A 14,028-nucleotide genomic window follows, 5' to 3' on the forward strand; every position below is an offset into this window, starting at 1 on the left:
ACCGCCCTTCATCGGAAGATCTCAAGCGGGAAGACAGCATAAAAATGCAAAATAAAAACATGAAATACATAATAAAAACAAAAACAAACCAAAACAAACCAATAAACCCCCTCTCCCACAAACCCATTTAAAAGGACATAGGCTATCAATAAGCCAAACGTCTGGTTGAAGAAGAATGCTTTTGTCTGGTGCCTAAAGGTGTATCATGAAAGCGCCTGCTGAACCTCGTTGGGAGAGCACTTGACAAATAGAGAGCCACCACAGAAAAGGCCCGTTCTTATGTTGCCACCCTCCAGACCTCTTGTAGAAGAAGGGTCTCAGATAATTATCTTAGGTCCCAGATCTGTTTGTACGGGGAGAGGTGTTCCTTGAGGTATTGCGGTCCCTGAGCCCTTTAAGGCTTTATAGGTCAAACCTAGGCAGCATCTTAAAAAGCAGAGACATCACCTTGCCAACAAAGGTCCATATAGTTAAAGCTATGGTTTTCCCAGTAGTGATGTATGGAAGTGAGAGCTGGACCATAAAGAAGGCTGGTCGCCAAAGAATTGATGCTTTTGAATTATGGTGCTGGAGGAGAGTCTTGAGAGTCCCATGGACTGCAAGAAGATCAAACCCATCCCTTCTTAAGGAAATCAGCCCTGAGTGCTCACTGGAAGGACAGATCCTGAAGCTGAGGCTCCAATACTTTGGCCACCTCATGAGAAGAGAAGACTCCCTGGAAAAGACCCTGATGTTGGGAAAGATGGAGGGCACAAGGAGAAGGGGATGACAGAGGACGAGATGGTTGGACAGTGTTCTCAAAGGTACCAGCATGAGTTTGACCAAACTGTGTGGCGCAGTGGAAGACAGGAGTGCCTGGCGTGCTCTGGTCCAGGGGGTCACGAAGAGGCGGACACGACTAAACAAATCAACAACAACAACAACAACGTCAAAACCAACACTTCGAATTGGGCCCAGAAATGTGCTCAAACCATCTTGCCCAGGGGTGGGGTGGGGGGAGCAACCTGGCCTAGAGGATATGCGGTGAGTGATCTCTTCACATTCCGTTCATTTCATACAGGGATGGAGGACTTTGGCCCTCCAGATGTTTCTAGACTCCAACTCCCATCATCCCCAACCATCTGTTGATGGAAGCTGGAATTCTAGCAACATCTGGATGGCCACAGGTTTCCTGCTTCTGATACAAGGCAATTTGGAAGCAACTTTTAAACAACAAGCACTCTCTGAAAGTAAAGCTTGTCTTTGGGGTGAGGCTGGAGCAGGGACAGACTTGGATCTTTCAAATTCAAGCAGCCAAAATTTGGGGCCCTCTGGTCTCTTGCCTTCCATTCTGTGCATCCCCATAGTTGTGGTATCCTGCGACAACCCCCTCAGCTTGGCACCCTGTGTGGGGGAACCAGTCGCGCTGCCCTAAATGCACCTCTGGCTGGAGTGTGGTGTAGTGGTACAGAGCAGTGGACTCATAATCTGGTGAACTGGGTTTGCGTCTCCGCTCCTCCACATGCAGCTGCTGGGTGACCTTGGGCCAGTCACACTTCTCTGAAGTCTCTCAGCCCCACTCACCTCACAGAGTGTTTGTTGTGGGGGAGGAAGGGAAAGGAGAATGTTAGCCGCTTTGAGACTCCTTCGGGTAGTGATAAAGCGGGGTATCAAATCCAAACTCCTCTTCTTCTTCTAATGTATTCAGGTGGGCAAAGCTTCTTTTAAATATAGCATGGAGTTCTGTGCCCACTGTGTTTTGTTTCACTCTGAAAAACATACAATCTCTGGTATTGCTGTCACCTAGATTGTAGCATGGGCCTGGCTGGCTGCAATGGGAAAGTAAAAAACTTTAACTGTCCATCTGGAATGTTGCCCAAGTGTGCTGCACATTGCCATGGAGTGGATTATGGGCAGCAGATACTGCGACCAGCAGAAACCAACGAGAAACAGCAGTTGCATTTAAAGCGATCTTTGAATGAGTAAACCCAGTCATGAGTCTTTTTCGTGCTTCACTCCAAAATAATAATAGTGCTTACCACTGATATAGTCCATATACAGTGGTACCTTGGGTTACATATGCTTCAGGTCACAGACTCCACTAACCCAGAAATGGTACCTCGGGTTAAGAACTTTACCTCAGGATGAGAACAGAAATTGCACGGCGGCAGCGGGAGGCCCCATTAGCTAAAGTGGTACCTCAGGTTAGGAACAGTTTCAGGCTAAGAACGGACCTCCAGAACGAATTAAGTTCTTAACCTGAGGTACCACTATATAGAGTGCTGAAAGAGCTTCGCCTTCATGATGCTACAACAGTATTGTAAAGTAGGCCAGAAGCATTATCCATGCATTGCAGATTATAGAAGTGGGGAAGGGAACATAAGGGGCTGAGGCTGACAGCGTCTTGCCCGAGGGGGGAAACGACTGAATGTTGCAAAAATAATGTTGTGGGCAGAGGTCTCCTTTCAAGTATGTACAACAGGTACCCTTTCTGAGCATGTGATCCTCAGAGCCCATGATTGACACCTACCCCACACCCAGTCTGCGGCAAGCAAAGCCCAGGAATAGGGAGGGGGGATGCACACTTTACCAGGTCCCCACCTCCAAGGGGTTTGGCTTGGACCACAAAGGGGGAAAACTACAGTAGTAGTAGTACAGTCATACCTCGGGATAAATATGCTTCAGGATAAGTATTTTTGGGTTGCGCTCCGCAGTGACCTGGAAGTAACAGAGCATGTTACTTCCAGGTTTTGCCGCTCGAGCATGCGCTCAAAATGAAGTCACGTGCATGCGTGGAAGTGGCAAAACGCGACCCGCGCATGCACAGTCGCGTCTTACGTTCTGTTCAGGATGCGAACGGGGCTCTGGAACGGATCCCGTTCGCATCCCGAGGTACCACTGTAGAAGCAGTAGTAGTAATACAGTGGAACCTCAGATTATGTACCATCCTCCTTACGAACGTTTTGGGTAATGAGCTCTGCTAACCCGGAAGTAGATGCTCCTGGTTGCGAACTATGCCCCAGGATGCAAATGGAAGTTGTGTGCTGGCGGTGTTGGTGGCAGCAGGAGGCCCCATTAGCGAAAGCAGGCCTCATGTTAAGAATGGTTTGGGGTTAAGAACGGACCTCCGGAACGAATTAAGTTCGTAACTGGAGGTACCACTGTAAGAATAACAATAAATTATTCTGGGCGGCTTCCAACAAAATACTAAAAATACAACAAAGCATCAAACATTAAAAACTTCCCTAAACAGAGCTGCCTTCAGATGTCTTCTAAAAGTCAAATAGCTGTTTATTTCCTTGACATTGGATGGGAGGCCGTTCCACAGGGCAGGCACCACCACCGAGAAGGCCCTCTTCCTTACACTGTTGCTTGTGTCTGGGGATGTTTATTCAAAGGATTTCCGTGTATCTGTGTTCTTGTGGAGAGGGTGTCTCAGCGACATTTGTAAGAGTCAATCAGAAGAGTACAAGCAACATACAGTGGTACCTTGGTTTGCAACCATTTTGGATTACAACCACGTCAAACCCTGAAGCGTGCGTCCCTTTTTTTGGATTACAACCCATTTGTTTTGGAGGCCCCATTGGCAAAAGCGTGCCTTGGGTTACAACCTGTTTTGGTTTACAACCGGACCTCTGGAATGGATTATGGTTGTAAACCAAGGTATCACAGTACTGCAAAATAAGCAGCCAGCCCTGGCCCTGGCGCTCCCCTGGAAGAAAGAGGAAGAGAGTATTTGCACAGGAAACTCGCTTGACAGGCAAGAAAGAAGCGTTGCTCACTTATGAGACTAGACAGGATGGCTCTCAGACCAGGTGTGACTTCCCAGAAAGCAGCTCCTCTCTCTCTCTCTCTCTCTAACTCCCTGCCTTCGGTATAAAAGTACCCAAGCCCAGTGGCGTAGCGTGGGGGTGCAGGGGGGCCGGCCGCACTGGCTGCAACATCTGGGGGGTAGGGTTAGGGGGTGCAAATCCACGGGTTAGGGGGCGCAAATTACTTGCCTTGCCCCGGGTGCTGACAACCCACGCTACGCCACTGTCCAAGCCTACGATACAGAATAATTCCAAGGGTGATTGTGGGGACCCAGGACAGTTGCTTCCTCCATGTGTTTCAGGCCCTCTACTGATTATTCCTCAGGACCTTGGGCCCTCCAGATGTTCACAGAATTGTACAGTTGGAAGGGACCCTGAGGGTCATCCAGTCCAACTCCCTGCAATGCGGGAATATTTCATGCAATGTGGGGCTCCAACCCACAACCCTGAGATTAAGAGTCGCATTCTCTACCAACTGAGCTAGCCTGGGCAGTTGCTGAACAACAACTCCCACCAGCCCTACAGAGAATAATCAAGGGCCAAGGTTGATGGGAGTTGTAGTTTAGTAACATATGGGGGCCTAAGTTTCCCTACATCTGTTAGATAAGGAAAGTACTGGATACATCTACTGCTGGGGCAAAAAGTACATCATGCTCTGCAGAGAGGGAAGCACTGTGATGTACTTTAAACTATGCAGTTGGATCCTGTCCTGTGTATATTCCCATGGGAGGGATAAGAGAGCAAGAAGAGCAAACAGACTGTGTTTTGTCCCTTGCAACCAAAAGACATGTACAGTGGTGCCTCGCAAGACGAAAAGAATCCGTTCTGTGATTCTCTTCGTCTAGCGGTTTTTTTGTCTTGCGAAGCAAGCCCATTGACGGATTAGCAGACTAGCGCTATTAACGCTATTAGCAGCTTTTAGCGGATCAGCTGATAAGCAGCCTAGCGGCTTAGCAAAAGGGGGGGAGGGGAAAAAACCCGCAGGAACTCGCAAGACATTTTCGTCTTGCAAAGCAAGCCCATAGGAGATTCGTTTTGCGAAGCACCTCCAAAACGGAAAACTCTTTCGTCTAGCGAGTTTTCCGTCTTGCGAGGCATTCGTCTTGCGGGGCACCACTGTACTTTATACTCGCTTGGTTTTTATTCTGGAGCTGTGGACCAGTAAGGCAAGCACAGGAGATGACTATAGTTTGGCCTGCAACAGCATCAGTTAACCACACAGGTGCAGCTCAGGTAAACTGTAGGAAAAGCTGGACAGGACTTGCAAAATAGCAAAAAGAAGAAAAGTAAAGGAAGCTGTTGGCACCTGTCTGTCTCAAGAGACAATAGAGGTCACCTTTGGGGGTGAAGCATCAAAGTGACCTCCCTGGTGCAAAAGCATATGGAGGTCCTCCTGGGTTTCCCAGACGACAAGACCCCTCGGCCTCGCTGATGTGGTCCAAAGGAAAGCAGAACACCAGCTTGGCTGCAGGAGTTGCTGGAAGGAGGCCTACAAGGCATCACTGAGCCATTTTAGGGACTCCACTCCAGACTTGTGTTGTGTTTACTCCTTAGCCTTTTCTTCTCCAGATATCCTGCAAGGCAGCAGAGGTTTACGATCAGAGTTGTTCTTCTCCTAGATGGACAGCCTTCCCAGGTGGAGGAGCCCCACCTGCCCCCCACGTCCCTCTAGCAGCCTTTCTCAACCTGTGGGTCCCCAGATGTTTTGGGACTACAACTCCCATCACCCCTAGCTAGCAAGGCCAGAGCTCAGGGATGATGGGAGTTGTAGTCCAGCAACATCTGGGGACCCACAAGTTGAGAACCACTGCACGGTCTACAGCATGTGCAGAAACTGCCCTCTTTACTGTTGAACTCAATCTGCCCGGATCTGTCTTTGCATGCTGGGCAAGTCCATATCTCATGCTGGGTTTAATACCCATCGCTACCTACACCTGCTTCATCTGGCCAGTCGAAGCTGTTTCCCAGCTCCTAGGAGCCACAGGAGCGAAGTGCAGGATGGGGACCAAAGGTGGACAAAAACGACCCCAGAAGGAGCCAAACGTGTCCTCCACTACCACAGGAGCTACCCATCCCATAAGTAATTGTTGTTGTTTAGTCGTGTCTGACTCTTCGTGACCCCCTGGACCAGAGCACTCCAGGCATTCCTGTCTTCCACTGCCTCCCGCAGTTTGGTCAAACATTCTGGTAGCTTCGAGAACACTATCCAACCATCTCGTCCTCTGTCGTCCCCTTCTCCTTGTGCCCTCCATCTTTCCCAACATCAGGGTCTTTTCCAGGGAGTCTTCTCTTCTCATGAGGTGGCCAAAGTATTGGAGCCTCAGCTTCAGGATCTGGCCTTCCAGTGAGCACTCAGGGCTGATTTCCTTAAGAATGGATACATTTGATCTTCTTGCAGTCCATGGGACTCTCAAGAGTCTCCTCCAGCACCATAATTCAAAGCCCCATAAGTAATAGGGGGCCCTGAATTCTGCGTTTTCTCTCGTTTCTTCTCCAGCTCGCTTTCATTTCCCCTCCCCTCGCCAGTCCGATCACCCGCACGCTTTACGCGGGAGCCAGCCCGCTTTAGCCTATGGGATTTCTCTCCGCGCGCTTCGCCCCGGTCTCGCCTCGCAGGCGCGGAGAGGGAGGCGGCGCCGGAGGCCGGCCGTGCGCGCTGGGCTTCCGCACGTGCGCTGCGCCGGGGCGGTTCTCCGGGCGTTTGGGCGGCGCGGAGGCGGCGCTGGCTGGCCGTGCTCCGCCCGCGGCTCCTCCTCCTGCGAGAGGCCGACGGACTTGTCGGCGGGGCGGCGGGCACAGGGCACTGGACGGGCTCCTGGCCGTGCGCCGCATCGTGCCCTTCGTCGCGTCTCGCTGCTCACCATGCCCAAGCGGCTCTCCCGGGCCCGGCCGGGGCTGCCCGCTGCCGGCGCCTTGCTCGCCTCCTCCTCCTTCCGGCTGCTGCTGCTGCTGGCGCCCGTGCCTGGGGCGCTCGGCGTCGGCCTCTACACTCCCGACGACCCGCTGGTGGTTCTCTCGGCGGACACCCTGGAGCGCAGCATCTTCAACTCCAGCAGCGCCTGGGTGGTCGAGTTTTACGCGTCCTGGTGCGGCCACTGCATCCACTTCGCCCCCACCTGGAAAGCGCTGGCCAACGACATCCAAGGTAAGGATCCAAGTCGCCGGAAGGGTGGTGGGACACCTGTCGGTGATGGCTGAGTGGGAAGGAAGGGCACTCTGCACGAGCTCAGAGGCGCGCTTTCTCTTGATGCGCGCTGGCCAACGACATCCAAGGTAAGGATCCAAGTCGCCGGAAGGGTGGTGGGACACCTGTCGGTGATGGCTGAGTGGGAAGGAAGGGCACTCTGCACGAGCTCAGAGGCGCGCTTTCTCTTGATGCGCGCTGCCCGGTGATGGTTCTTGGAGAGGACTTGGAGACGCAAAGAAGCCGCTTGCCGATGCCCCTCTCCCTGCGGACCCTGGGGGCGCCGGCCCTTCTCCCTGTGACGTGGGAACTCCGTTGCGTTTTTATTTGCATTTAAGCCTCCCCTATTTGGGCAGTTAGCCCTCGAATCGGTTTGCGCCTCTTGCAGCGCGCGCGCGCAAACCTCGCGGTGCGCAAGAGCGCCGACTTCCTGGTGCGCTTTTCCCCTTCCAGCGTTTCTGCCTCCCTGCTCACTTCTGATTCTCCCCTTCTGCGCCCACCCAGGATCGAACTGGCAACGTTCACTGGAGAGACGCGGCTCTTCCAAAATATTCAAGGCTTCTCTCTTCTCTACCCCTGACGTGTTTGATAAAACTTTTTTTAAAAAATATCATTTTTTATTAGTTTTTTTTTAAACATATCATTTTCAACAGTAATTTACCATACTTTTACATCTTATTCAAATTTTTGACTTCCATCAATTCTGTCTGAAAATTTTCCAATCTAATCTCTCAGTTATGCATTTCTTATCTTCCCTATTACATTTCAAACTCATAACCAATATCTCTATCTTTTTCTACTTTGTAACACTTCGTATATTTCTCCTTACAAAACTTCTTGTAGTCCTACTAGCGTAATTTGTTGATTACAGTTGCTCTTCAACTAATTTGTATATTTCTTGCAATCTTCTGTAAATCTCTGGTCCCGCAGGTTTCGAATCCTTCCTGTCATTTTGTCCAATTCTGCATAGTCCATTAATTTCGACTGCCATTCTTCTTTCGTTGGAATTTCTTCTTGTTTCCATTTCTGGGCTAACAATACTCTTGCCGTGCTTGATAGAACTTAAGCAAAGTAGAAACCCGTAAGCGGTGGGGAGGGAAGTCGAGATTCACTTTTGGAGAGGAGCAAGGGAGAGCGAATGCTGAGGGCAGGCAGCCTTTTAATACGAATTGAGTGCCTCCACTTCCCCCAGCAGTTGGGACAAAGCAGGAACATGACCAGAGAGAGGCCCCACATGTGGCCAGCTTTCCCCCTTTCTCTCTTTCCTGCTCCCTTGTTGTTCAGCAACTGCCCAGGCTAGCTCAGTTGGTAGAGAATGCGACTCTTAATATCAGGGTTGTGGGTTTGAGCCCCACATTGCATGAAATATTCCCACATTGCAGGGGGTTGGACTGGATGACCCTCAGGGTCCCTTCCAGCTGTAGAATCCTGTGAACATCTGGAGAGCCCAAGGTCCTGAGGAATAATCAGTAGAGGGCCTGAAACACATGGAGGAAGCAACTGTCCTGGGTACCCATAGTCAACCCTGGCCTTGCCATTATTCTGTATCGTAGGCTTGGGTGCTTTTATACCTAAGGCAGGGAGTTTGAGAGAGAGAGAGAGAAAGAGGATGTCACACGCTTCTTTCTTGCCTGTCAAGCGAGTTTCCTGTGCAAATGCTCTCTTCCTCTGTCTGCTCTTAGGAATCCTTTTTTTTTTTCTTTTTGGGCCAACAACTGTATCCCCACACCTCTCTCTGTTGTGTAGATTTCTGCCCTTGTGGGCATATGTCCCCATGAACTTTGTGTTGCACTTCCGTTTTCCTTGGGGCTGATTCCGCTCTCCTCCTGGTGGCAGATAAGCTGCTTAGGTATTTCAGTGTTTCCTCCTCCTCCCATTGTCCTGTCAGTTTCTGTGTATCTTTTTGCATCTCTACAGAAAGCACAGGGAGGATGCTGCGTTTAATTACCAGAATGTTATCAAAACTACCGCAAGGCCTCTTGCTGGCTGCTAGCCTAGCTTACATGGCTTTCAACGGGCGTGAGACTAAATGTAGGGAGGACCAGTGTGTGTCATGGGCTACATGGAGCGCCAAGGTTCCGGGTTCAAGTCCTGCTTGTGGACTTCCTGGAAGCGGCTGACTGGCTTGCTGTAGGAAACAGGACACTGAGGCAGGTAGACCTTTGATCCAGCAGAGCTATTTCTGCCCTGCCAGGGCTTGCAGTACATTTCTCCGCAACCCAGAACCGCTCTTGCTGTTCCTGTGTGCAACTAACGGCAACTGGGTCCTTCAGCAGTAGCTGATTTAATGCCGCCAGGCAGCTGTGAACATGTACCAGTGCTGGTGCTCTTACTAGAAGCAAATATAAAGTTAAAGATGTTGATGGAGTCCAACTCCTAGCATCTCTTGTGTTTGGTCAGTGCTTGGAGCCAGTGTGGTGTAGTGGTTAAGAGCGATAGACTCGTAATCTGGGGAACTGGGTTCGCTTCCCCGCTCCTCCACATGCAGCTGCTGGGTGACCTTGGGCCAGTCACACTTCTCTGAAGTCTCTCAGCCACACTCACCTCACAGAGTTTTTGTTGTGGGGGAGGAAGGGAAAGGAGAATGTTAGCCGCTTTGAGACTCCTGAAGGGGAGTGATAAAGAGGGATATCAAATCCCAACTCTTCTTCTTATTCTTGGTCATGCTGGTTGGGCCTGGTGTGAGTTGGAGTTCTTTTAATTATTATTTAAATAATAAAATTTTAATAATGTTTTTTAATAAAAACATTTTTTAATAATAAAAAAGTTTAACTGAACAACATACAATTAAAATAAAAAGTGGAAAACCCCCAAAAGGTACGTTATGACATTATAAGAGTTAACAATTCCAATTCCATATATACATATGACACATAGGTGTCATTATTTCCCAAATACATATATATTTATAATCTATTGTATTTTGTATAAATACATTCCGGATATCATTATATTTCTCCACGCAAAGTCTACGTTATCTACAAGCAATCCGTTCATAAGTTGCAAGTGTGGTCATATCCATTGATTAAATGGAGCTGTGCCCTTATCTCTCCCCCCCCCCCCCAATCTTCATTATTATTTTATTTACAATTTTCAGTTTTATACATTTCAGGGATTTTGCAATCATGTTAACATTTCAAAACTCGACTTCCTTCCTCCTTTCTGCGATTCCTTAATTTAAAGAAAAACAAAACTTTCTGCACATTCCAATTTAACTTACCATATTTTTCGCTCTATAGGACGCACCCAAACATAGGACGCACCTTGTTTTAGAGGGGGGGAACAAGAAAAACAAATTCTCCCCCTCTCTGCTCTGAGCCCCTTCAGCGAAGCGACAGGAGAAACGGAGCCCCTTCCATTTCTCCTCCCGCTTCGCTGAAGGGGCGCTGCACAGCTCTCCCTCTCTGCTGAAGCCAGGAGAGTCTTGCTCTCCCGGCTTCAGCGAAAGGAACCCAAAGCCTGCGGAGCGCAGTGGGATCTCCCGCTGTGTTCCGGAGGCTTCAGGCGGCTATCCCTGAAGCCTTCGGAGTTCAGCGCAAGTTCCCGCTGTGCTCTGGAGGCTTCAGGTTCCTTTCGCTGAAGCCAGGAATTTCCCCTTAATTTTTGGAGGGGAAAAAGTGCGTCCTATAGAGTGAATAAATATGGTCATTTACTCATTTATTCATCTACTTTAAATATATATGCTCTTATAAATATGCAGGTTATTACAATAATCCTGCCAATGTTCTTATCTGTTTATAGTTTAATCGTAAACCAACAAACCATTTCCATTCTTTTATAGAAAGTTTGTTATCTTGATTTCTAATTTTTTCGGTAAGTTTCGCCATTTCTGCATATTCCACAAGTTTTTGTATGCATTCTTCTTTCACCAGGACTTTTTCTTTTCATTTTTGGATAACGTTATTGTCGCTGTAGTTGCATACATGAATAAATTTCTATACAGTTTGGGTAGTTCTGTCCCTATAATTCCCAAAAGGAAAGCTTCAGGGTTGTTGTTTTTTACAAACGTTATTTTAAACATCTTTTTCAATTCATTATATATCATTACCCAGTAAGCTTTAAGCTTACTACAAGACCACCACACATGATAAAAAGAACCTTGTTTCTCTTTACATTGGAGCTGTACCCTTATCTTTCCAGGGCATCTTTATCCGTCTAAGAATCCCTTTACATTGTCAGCTTCCAAATAGTAGGTGTGCAATTCAAAAGAATTATTCCCTCTGAAAACACTCTTTTGAACTCTGAAAATACTCTGTAGAAAATATATCCCTCTGAAAACACTGACATGCAACATCTGGAGGTTAAATTAATGGAAGCAGCTGCAACCCTAACAAGGAGTTAATGAAAGCAATGCAGCTACCTGAATTTGCCAATTACCTTCTAGGTCAGGAGTCAGCAAACTGGGCTGGTGTCTGCAGCACCGATTGCATGGCGGGCCGGAGGGTGGGGGAGCGCGTGTCCATACACACTATTTCCAGCGCACTTCTGGGTCGGAGGAACACCGGAAATAGCTTGTGCGCATGTGTATGGGCCTCCTCTGACCCGGATGTGCACCGGAAATAACACCTGCGCATGTGCAAATAACGTGGATGCGCGAATAACGCTTGCGCATGCACACAAGCTATTTCTGGTGCTCCTCCGACCCAGAAGTGGGCAGCTGCGCCGCGCCGCGCCGGTAATAGCGGGCGGCAGCAGTACTTTATTGGAAGGAGAAAAATAATCATTTCCTTAATAACAATTTAAACAATTTATTTAACTAAAGCAAATAACATTATAGCATACGTATCCATGTTTGTTATCTGATGTGGTTAAACGTGGTGGTTTTTTTTAAAAAAACCACAACTTAGACTGAGTTTTAGCACACATGAAAAACTTAAATCCTTATCTCCTGATGAATAGCCTTTGGACTACAATGTAACTTAAATAGAAAGCTATCTTTAGAAAGATTTTTCCTCTAAAAGCATTTATTTTAAAAATCTGATTTAAAAACAAAAACATAAAATGTTTTAAATTAAAAAAAAATCCGTTGTTTTTTTAATTAAAAAAAATCATTGATTTTTATCCACCCTGCTTTCCACAAACAATTCTCCTGAGCTGCTTGTATAACATTTCTGCATCTAAAGATAATAGGTATTTGTCTCAGGAAGCTGCAGGCAACCAAGAGTTCCTTGAGGGGGGGAAAGCACATGCGTGCTTATTTATGATCAAGCACTGACCATTGGCCACGATCCCCATGGATATTCTCCAGTCTTGTGCTCCTTCCCTGCAGCTTCTTTGCCGTGCTTCTTGTGTTGTGTTGTGTTGTGATTCAGTATGGCTAGAGCAGGAGAGCTTTCAACATGTACACGTATTTATTATTAGCATTATCCATATGCGCAACTGCAATTTAAACCTAATGACGACACCTCATAACAAACGTAGCTAATTTAATTCATTCCAACATATCAGGCAACCCCCAGTTTATGTGGGGGTTACGTTTATGGGGCACTGTACATTTACATGAAATCACATATATTTGAAACACCATCGGAGAAGCCTGTGAACACTCACTAAAGCTCTGGAAACCCCATAAAAGCCGGTTTAGGAAACCAGTGGCACAACAGTTAGTGCCGGGGCTCCTGGGGTTGCACTAGCAAAGGTTCGTGGGATTGCTAAGCACAACGTCCATCTTTTCTGAGCTGTCTTAGGGCCATTTTTGCTGTTTTAAAAGTCATTTCCAGGCTCGAGACGATATGTGCACCGATTGGACGTGACCAGTTGGTCTTTGCCTCTTATATAGCCAGATATACCATAGCTATATTAAAATGGAAAGCGTATTGCTGGCGGTCAACAAAAGAGGTTTAAAGGCTGTCTCAAGGCATATTTTTAAAATTGTAGTATAAGCACTGATAACTGGGAAACACTGGCCTGCGAGGGCCCCAATTGGAGAACAGCCTTTACCAAAGGTGTCATGGGCTTTGAAGACACTCGAACTCAGGACGCAAGGGAGAAATGTGCTAAGAGGAAGGCACGCTTGGCAAATCCACACAACTCCTGCCCAGAAACCAATGTCCCCACTGTGGAAAGACGTGTGGATCCAGAATTGGCCTCCACAGTCACTTACGGACTCATTGTTAAAACCATGTTTACGGAAGGCAATCTTACTTGGCAAAGAAAGAAGCAGATATATCAATGGACTTAGAACTTTTATAGTTGTCGTGTGATTATTTCTACAGGATAGGGTTAAACTGCTTCATATATTCTCTTTGAGTTATGACTTCATTAATTTAATGTGTAACACTGGATTGTTCCTGCTATACTATTTCTGTTTTTGACTGCCATTCCTTTCCTTAAGCTAGTTGGGTGGTTCTTATTCGTGTTTTAGTAAGTGAGTACCTTTGGCTTTGCGGTTTGCAGTCTATTGTGTCTCTTGTCATATCATATCAAGGTGTCTTCGCCACAATCCTTTCCCTCTTGTACTGAAACTCCTGTCTGGATTCAGCATGTATCAGGAGACAGTTGATGCTTGCAGATTCTCTAGCGAATCGGTAGCCAAGGTGCAAGATAGTGATCTACGGAAGGGGTGTGCATTTCTGTCAATGTTAGTGTGCAAACCATTTTGTGTTTTTTTAAATAAAATTTTTATTGGTTTTTCACAGTTTTTATAAACACAAACAATACACAATACTAACAAACAAACACACAAACAAGCATGCATAATTTCATATCCTTTTTTTCTTAAACCTTCCTTCACCGACTTCCCCATACCTCCCCTTTCTACATCCCAATTTCCAAACTTATTTCAGCAAATCCTAACCCTTGGTTTTATCAAATTTTCCCCTTATTCTTGTCTTTTACTTAATCTTTTACAGCTGTAATCCCCCTTTATCCCCCTAAAACCTCAACATTTTAGCATTCATTAATTTTGCAGTATTTCTTAAGATAAGTTTTAAATTTCTTCCAATCTTCATCCGCCGTCTCTTTCCCCTGGTCACGGATTCTGCCGGTCATTTCAGCCAGTCCCATATAGTCTATCACCTTCATCTGCCATTCTTCCAGAGTGAGTAGATCTTG

General features: G+C 47.2%; 1 protein-coding gene and 1 long non-coding RNA gene across 2 annotated transcripts in view; one reads left to right on the forward strand and one right to left on the reverse strand.

Moving 5' to 3' along the window:
- Window positions 1-2,032: 2,032 nt before the first annotated feature.
- On the reverse strand, window positions 2,033-2,876 carry LOC309535752. The gene is made up of 2 exons (XR_014221384.1): window positions 2,622-2,876; window positions 2,033-2,261 (listed from the first exon to the last, which is right to left on the reverse strand). It is a non-coding gene; the product is annotated as an uncharacterized lncRNA (long non-coding RNA).
- Window positions 2,877-6,588: 3,712 nt separating this feature from the next.
- QSOX1 (quiescin sulfhydryl oxidase 1) overlaps window positions 6,589-14,028 on the forward strand; it is an 84,200-nt gene continuing 76,760 nt past the window's right edge. The window contains exon 1 of the mRNA XM_082229068.1: window positions 6,589-6,936. Within this exon, the coding sequence (XP_082085194.1) occupies window positions 6,654-6,936 (283 nt within the window). The 5' untranslated portion in view covers window positions 6,589-6,653. The remainder of the gene's footprint in view (window positions 6,937-14,028) is intronic.

Source organism: Podarcis vaucheri, assembly GCF_965113315.1.
Source record: "Podarcis vaucheri genome assembly, chromosome: 6".
Lineage (NCBI taxonomy): Eukaryota > Metazoa > Chordata > Lepidosauria > Squamata > Lacertidae > Podarcis > Podarcis vaucheri.